At 42.9% G+C, this 7664-nt stretch overlaps 1 protein-coding gene across 1 annotated transcript in view; it reads left to right on the top strand.

Annotated features, from left to right (window-relative positions):
* The first annotated feature begins 6232 nt into the window (after positions 1-6232).
* plppr4b (phospholipid phosphatase related 4b) overlaps positions 6233-7664 on the top strand; it is a 47377-nt gene continuing 45945 nt past the window's right edge. Inside the window, exon 1 of the mRNA XM_072451214.1 lies at positions 6233-6555. Coding sequence (XP_072307315.1) covers positions 6484-6555 — 72 coding nt within the window. The 5' untranslated portion in view covers positions 6233-6483. The remainder of the gene's footprint in view (positions 6556-7664) is intronic.

Genomic DNA, 7664 nt, shown 5'->3' with positions numbered 1-7664 from the left:
GACCACTGTACTGACCTCTGTACTGACCCCCGCTCTGTCACCTGCTCTGAACACTTCTCTGACCCATGCTCTGACCCCTGCTCTGTCCACTGTACTGACCCCTGCTCTGACCACTGTACTGACCCCTGCTCTGACCACTGTACTGACCTCTGTACTGACCCCCGCTCTGTCGCCTGCTCTGACCACTTCTCTGACCCATGCTCTGACCCATGCTCTGACCCCTGCTCTGTCCACTGTACTGACCCCTGCTCTGACCCCTGCTCTGTCCACTGTACTGACCCCTGCTCTGACCACTGTACTGACCCCTGCTCTGACCCCTGCTCTGTCCGGCCTGTTGCGCGCTCCTGGGTGTCATGTTGTGTTCCCGGGGCAGCGCACGTACCGGGGACAGCTCCGTGACCAGGTCAGTGTTCCAGCGGGACAGAAGGCTCCATAAGCGGGGACAAAGCTCTCGTGCGGCCGCTCTCTGCTCCGGACCTCCGCTCTCTCATCGTCACGCGCGTCTCTGTTCCGTTGCCATGGTGCACGTTTCTGTGGCCGCTCCACTTTAACGTATCTCTCCTGGCGCATGCGCACACAGCAGCAGCAGCTGCCGCGCGCAGGGTGCTGCTTCAGGTGAAGTGGGACAGGGCAGATTAAAGTTATGACGGGATTATTTACATCTGATGATTGTGTTCTGGCCACATTTCAAAACGGCCTTTAGAGCAGATCAGGGCTGGTGTCCCACTTTTTACTCCAGAGCAAATTAATTTACAAATCATTATTATTGAAGGTTTTAAAGTGTCGAGGAATGTGAGTACAACATCTGACATGAACATCTGGAACTCTGAGGACCTCAGGGGCCGGCCTCCTGCTGGTGCCAGAGTCAGGACTAAACATGGACCGGCCTCCTGCTGGTGCCAGAGTCAGGACTAAACATGGACCGGCCTCCTGCTGGTGTCCAGAGTCAGGACTAAACATGGACCGGCCTCCTGCTGGTGCCAGAGTCAGGACTAAACATGGACCGGCCTCCTGCTGGTGCCAGAGTCAGGACTAAACATTGAACGGCCTCCTGCTGGTGCCAGAGTCAGGACTAAACATGGACCGGCCTCCTGCTGGTGCCAGAGTCAGGACTAAACATGGACCGGCCTCCTGCTGGTGCCAGAGTCAGGACTAAACATGGACCGGCCTCCTGCTGGTGCCAGAGTCAGGACTAAACATGGACCGGCCTCCTGCTGGTGCCAGAGTCAGGACTAAACATGGACCGGCCTCCTGCTGGTGCCAGAGTCAGGACTAAACATGGAACGGCCTCCTGCTGGTGCCAGAGTCAGGACTAAACATGGACCGGCCTCCTGCTGGTGCCAGAGTCAGGACTAAACATGGAACGGCCTCCTGCTGGTGCCAGAGTCAGGACTAAACATGGACCGGCCTCCTGCTGGTGCCAGAGTCAGGACTGATCGTTAATTAGTCAACCTAGAATAATATAAAATGTGTTTGTGGGTCAGTCTTAGATCCTGTACGATGGAGGAAGCTCTGAAAGGTTATTCCATGTTTCCTTTTTGTCCTTTTGGTTCTTTTTTCTTATTGGATGTAGAATAATTGAAGGTGAATTTTTTTTCATTCAAGCTGCAAAAGTGAAGGGTCAACTCAAGGTACAATATGTGAATGAATAAATGTGTTTATTATTATCCACAATATAATAATTGAAAGCATTTCTTAAAACCCGCTCATCACTCACACAGGAGGCTGCACTGCTTATGCTGTTCACTCCAAAGTGTCAGAGGTTCAGGTCCAGACTGGACTGGCTTGTGTCCAGATCCGGGCCAGAGTCGTCCTAGTAGTGACATGGGCTGTAAGAGAAGGAAGTTATCTGCGATCTTCAATGTGTTTTCTAGGGGCAGAATAAAGAACTGGACACAGACATTTGGACATTAGTCTGAAGCTACCAATCCCACATCTGAGGTGACAGGCCCCTGGAGGCCTCTGAAGGCCCTTGAAGGCCCCTGAAGGCCCCTGAACACCTCACAGAGCCTGTGGGATTTCCTGGAGCAGTAACCCTAGTGCTGTGACGCTCTGGTGTCTGTTTACCGGGGCACGCATGGACACAGCAGACACCGGAGCTGCAGATTGAGTGTCCACGCACACACGAGATTGAACACTGGCCAAAGGGTGGAAGACTGTGGGCGGGGCATCAGGCTGTGGGCGGGACTTACTTACTTGCTATTGTGATTTTGGGCGTTACATAAATAATTTGAATTGAATTGAATTTCAAATACTGTTTATGCACAGAAAAACTACAGCATCAACTTATTGAGGCTAATCATGGTCTGTTTGAATTGTGTCAGCGCCCTCTGCTGGTTTACAGCAGCGGACAGTGACACAGCTCAATGTTGATTAAAACATAATAAGCAAATTGATTTTTTGTATTTTCTTTTTTAATTTTTTGTTTTTCCTGCTGTGTGATGCAGATACATTTCATTTATCCCATAATTACATTGTTTGGGATTAGACTCTTTTGTTTATTGGATATGTTATACACTTTGACGACATCATATATCATAAATCACATATGTCAATAATGTCAGTTTAAAACTTATGTGACTGTCCGATCCTAAATGTCATTTTGTGTACTTTTGTCACACTGCAGGATGTCACACTCAGGATAATACATTATAATATGTTCTTCTGACCTGTAGCTTGAACCCTGAACCCTGAGTTTGTCCTGCAGCTCCTTCTGGTGTTTGTGTAACTGTCTTTTTAAATATCATTTTTCACACCACTGACACACTTTATATTACAGCATCAAACTTCATATATATGTTTGTATATGATTATATAAGTGGCCTTAACCATGTTGTTTTAATAACAGAAGTATACATTCTCATGGAAGAAAAATGTCTAATTAAAAGTTGAAATAGGATAGAAACAATACAACTTTCTTGCTTCAAAATTAAATTTGTAGTGATACATATGGAGATAAAATGAAAATCTAAAAAATAGGTCAGTATTTACAACCTAAAAATCAAAATTCTTCCAGGACTTGGTCATATTTTATGATATTCTGAGGTTTATGAAGTTTCTTTATTGCCTTGTTTTTCTCTTCACTTTTGCCTCCATTGTGGAACTAGTGGTGTTCACGATCGACATCACGCGGTCAGAGATTTACTGATTTTAGAAGAAATATCCAAAATAAAAATCCACAAACGTCGAACCTTCTCATTTTTTGTTTTGGATCTACAAACTATTTTAGTTCTTTCGACTGACAACAATCATGTCTTTGAGGTGGAATAAATGGCACCACTTTGTGAAGTTACTGCGAACAAATGATTTTGTATACACTGACAGAGAAGAAGATGAGCTTTGTACCAGTTTTTGTTTCATGTGGGTTAGGGATAAACTATCTCTCTGTAATCTCTCTGTTCTGAATCATAAAACATGTCAAATCTGCAGGAGAGTTAACGGAAAATTCACTCACCCTCAGCTCCATCTGCAATATATATGTGAACGTTCAAAACACAACCTATTTGGAATATTGTTTATTGAATTTATTTATTTTCCCATTGTGTCTGGCAGTTATTTTTCAGTTATGATGTCCGTCCAGTCCTTAATCATAGGAGCAGTTTGTATAATTCTTCTTATCGCCTTCTTCCTGGCTTCCAAAAGTATGTTCCAGAGAAATCCATCCATTATTCCCATTGAGGGAGTTTAAGATAAGATAATGGGGAAATTCCTGTGTTGCAACACAGAGTAGGTACAGAAGTAAATAATAAAAAACAGATAACTTATAAAAAAAAACACTATTGTAGAAAAACTCATAAAATAAACCCTCTTATACTCTTAATAAAAATAATGTAAACAACACTCTTATTTACAGCTGTTATATGGTCAGAGAATATTGCACCCGGATGATTGACATTTTGTCACAGTATTGCACATGTTTATGACAGTATCGCACATGAATATGACAGTATTGCACATGATTATGACAGTATCGCACATGAATATGACAGTATTGCACATGAATATGACAGTATCGCACATGATTATGACAGTATCGCACATGAATATGACAGTATTGCACATGAATATGACAGTATTGCACATGATTATGACAGTATTGCACATGAATATGACAGTATCGCACATGAATATGACAGTATTGCACATGAATATGACAGTATTGCACATGATTATGACAGTATTGCACATGAATATGACAGTATTGCACATGAATATGACAGTATTGCACATGAATATGACAGTATTGCGCATGATTATGACAGTATTGCGCATGAATTTGACAGTATTGCACATGATTATGACAGTATTGCACATGATTATGACAGTATTGCACATGAATATGACAGTATTGCACATGATTATGACAGTATTGCACATGATTATGACAGTATTGCACATGAATATGACAGTATTGCACATGAATATGACAGTATTGCACATGATTATGACAGTATTGCACATGATTATGACAGTATTGCACATGAATATGACAGTATTGCACATGATTATGACAGTATTGCACATGATTATGACAGTATTGCACATGAATATGACAGTATTGCACATGATTATGACAGTATTGCACATGATTATGACAGTATTGCACATGAATATGACAGTATTGCACATGATTATGACAGTATTGCACATGAATATGACAGTATTGCACATAAATATGACAGTATTGCACATGATTATGACAGTATTGCACATGAATATGGCAGTATTGCACATGATTATGACAGTATTGCACATGATTATGACAGTATTGCACATGAATATGACAGTATTGCACATGATTATGACAGTATTGCACATGATTATGACAGTATTGCACATGAATATGACAGTATTGCACATGATTATGACAGTATTGCACATGAATTTGACAGTATTGCACATGATTATGACAGTATTGCACATGATTATGACAGTATTGCACATGAATATGACAGTATTGCACATGAATATGACAGTATTGCACATGATTATGACAGTATTGCACATGATTATGACAGTATTGCACATGATTATGACAGTATTGCACATGAATATGACAGTATTGCACATGAATATGACAGTATTGCACATGATTATGACAGTATTGCACATGATTATGACAGTATTGCACATGATTATGACAGTATTGCACATGATTATGACAGTATTGCACATGAATATGACAGTATTGCACATGATTATGACAGTATTGCACATGATTATGACAGTATTGCACATGAATATGACAGTATTGCACATGATTATGACAGTATTGCACATGATTATGACAGTATTGCACATGATTATGACAGTATTGCACATGATTATGACAGTATTGCACATGAATATGACAGTATTGCACATGAATATGACAGTATTGCACATGATTATGACAGTATTGCACATGAATATGGCAGTATTGCACATGATTATGACAGTATTGCACATGAATATGACAGTATTGCACATGATTATGACAGTATTGCACATGAATATGGCAGTATTGCACATGATTATGACAGTATTGCACATGATTATGACAGTATTGCACATGAATATGACAGTATTGCACATGATTATGACAGTATTGCACATGAATATGACAGTATTGCACATGATTATGACAGTATTGCACATGATTATGACAGTATTGCACATGAATATGACAGTATTGCACATGATTATGACAGTATTGCACATGAATATGACAGTATTGCACATGAATATGAGGATGGATGACACATGTTCAGGGCTAACAGTTTTGAGGCCTAAATACATTGTTCTAAAATCAAACAGAATAACGGTGTCAAAAATAATCTGTATTGTCTTGATGATTTGCCTGTGTTTACAGACTTTTAAAGGCTCTATTAATATAAGGGAACTCTGATTGGACCGTGCAGATTATGGCGCAAAATAGGACATTCTATCCATCCATTTTCTACCGCTTGTTCCCTTTCGGGGTCGCGGGTGACTGGAGCCTATCCCAGTGACTTCGGGCCTTAGGCGGGCCATTCTAACACTTAAAATTATTCTTCCCAACACAGTTTTTTTCTTTCCTTTTTTGGACACAAGTTCGACAATCATCCATAACTAGTTGCTAAGACGCCCGTGCTCCGTCCACATCACACTATGTTGCGTTTGCCGGTGGTGTAAGGTCACTCCTGCTCCACTCAGCATCCTCCCCTCTCCGCTCCACTGCGCATGCGCCCTGCCTCCCCTCTCCTCACACCTGCCGCCGCGCTGAGGACGGACATGCTCAGACGCGCTCCGCCGCTGCTGCCGCCGGTACCGCGGAGCCGCTGCTGCTGCTGCTGCACTGCCCGCCGTGACGCAGGCCCGGGGCTTCGTGTCGAGCATCGCCGCGCTCCCGTCGCCATGCTTCGGCCTTGATCTCCTCCTTCAGCCTCCCCTCCTCCTCCCGCACGTCGCTCTTCACCGCTTCTCCATCCTTGCGCGCGCAGACCGAGAGGCCCCGGCAGCATCATGTCCGCGCGCGACAAGAGGATCCTGACCAAAGACAGTGTCAGCCTGCTGCCCTGCTTCTATTTCGTGGAGGTAAGTGGCAGTGGTGGATCTCCGCGAATGCAGCGCGAACGCGAGAGAAATCCGATTACCCAGGCGTGATGGTGTCCGTGCGTAAAAGTGGCGCGTTCGGCTTGTGATGTTCCATGCAGCGTAAATAGGTCAAGGCTCTGCAAAAGTAATGTGCAGCATGAGAACAGAGTCTGAGAACGGAGAGACTCTGAGGCAGGATTTGGGCATTACACAACACAATCACGCGTTTATTTGCGTAATGAATCGGGCCAAACTGTGCGTCTCGCTTTGTCTGTGGGAGAAGTCGGAGGAGGCTTCAGTGTCAGGCAAAGCTCCCATAACACCCCAATAAGAACATATATTTATGCTGTATTTATTATGATGTAGTAAACAGACACATTCTGTCGGGATTGGCACCACAACTGTCAGAAGCTGGAATGACTGCATCAGAAGAGAATCCTGCTTGAAAGTGTCATTTGCATATTGACTGTTGTGTGTATTCTTTGGTGTACACATGTGTGGCTCAGTACACGGATATTTGTAGATATAGTAGTAGTAGTTTTAGCAGTAGCAGGAGTAGCAGTTGTAAATATCCTACACACTTCAATCAGAACATCAGAACTCGGACTAAACCCAGAACACAATCTGGATCAGACCAGTGTGAACTTAAAGTGCACACGAAAACAAAATAAAAACCTATATGATTAAAACACGTACGAACGTTAGACTTGTAAAAAAATAAAACAAAAGACTGTTTCAATGTTATTATTAATAATTGTTATTTATTTATTTATATCCATCTGTCTAAAGGACACAGGGAGCTAACATAAGGTCCATACTGTACATAAGAAATACACAATGTAGAAAATGGCTTATTGTTAGAATGAAATAAAATGACATGAATAAATGTATAAATAAAGGTGAGTCTGCCAGAGGTGAAGAGCTCAGAGCTGACCTCAGGACTGACCAGAGCTCAGATCTGACCTCAGGACTGACCAGAGCTCAGATCTGACCTCAGGACTGACCAGAGCTCAGATCTGACCTCAGGACTGACCAGAGCTCAGAGCTGACCTCAGGACTGACCAGAGCTGACCTCAGGACTGACCAGAGCTCAGAGCTGACCTCAGGAC

This window comes from Eucyclogobius newberryi, unplaced genomic scaffold (assembly GCF_026437365.1).
Source record: "Eucyclogobius newberryi isolate DKJ021-1_F unplaced genomic scaffold, fEucNew1.0.hap1 SCAF_18, whole genome shotgun sequence".
Taxonomy (NCBI): Eukaryota; Metazoa; Chordata; class Actinopteri; order Gobiiformes; family Gobiidae; genus Eucyclogobius; species Eucyclogobius newberryi.
The sequence above is the reverse complement of the archived record's forward strand: the minus strand, read 5'-3'. Positions and strand labels throughout refer to the sequence as shown.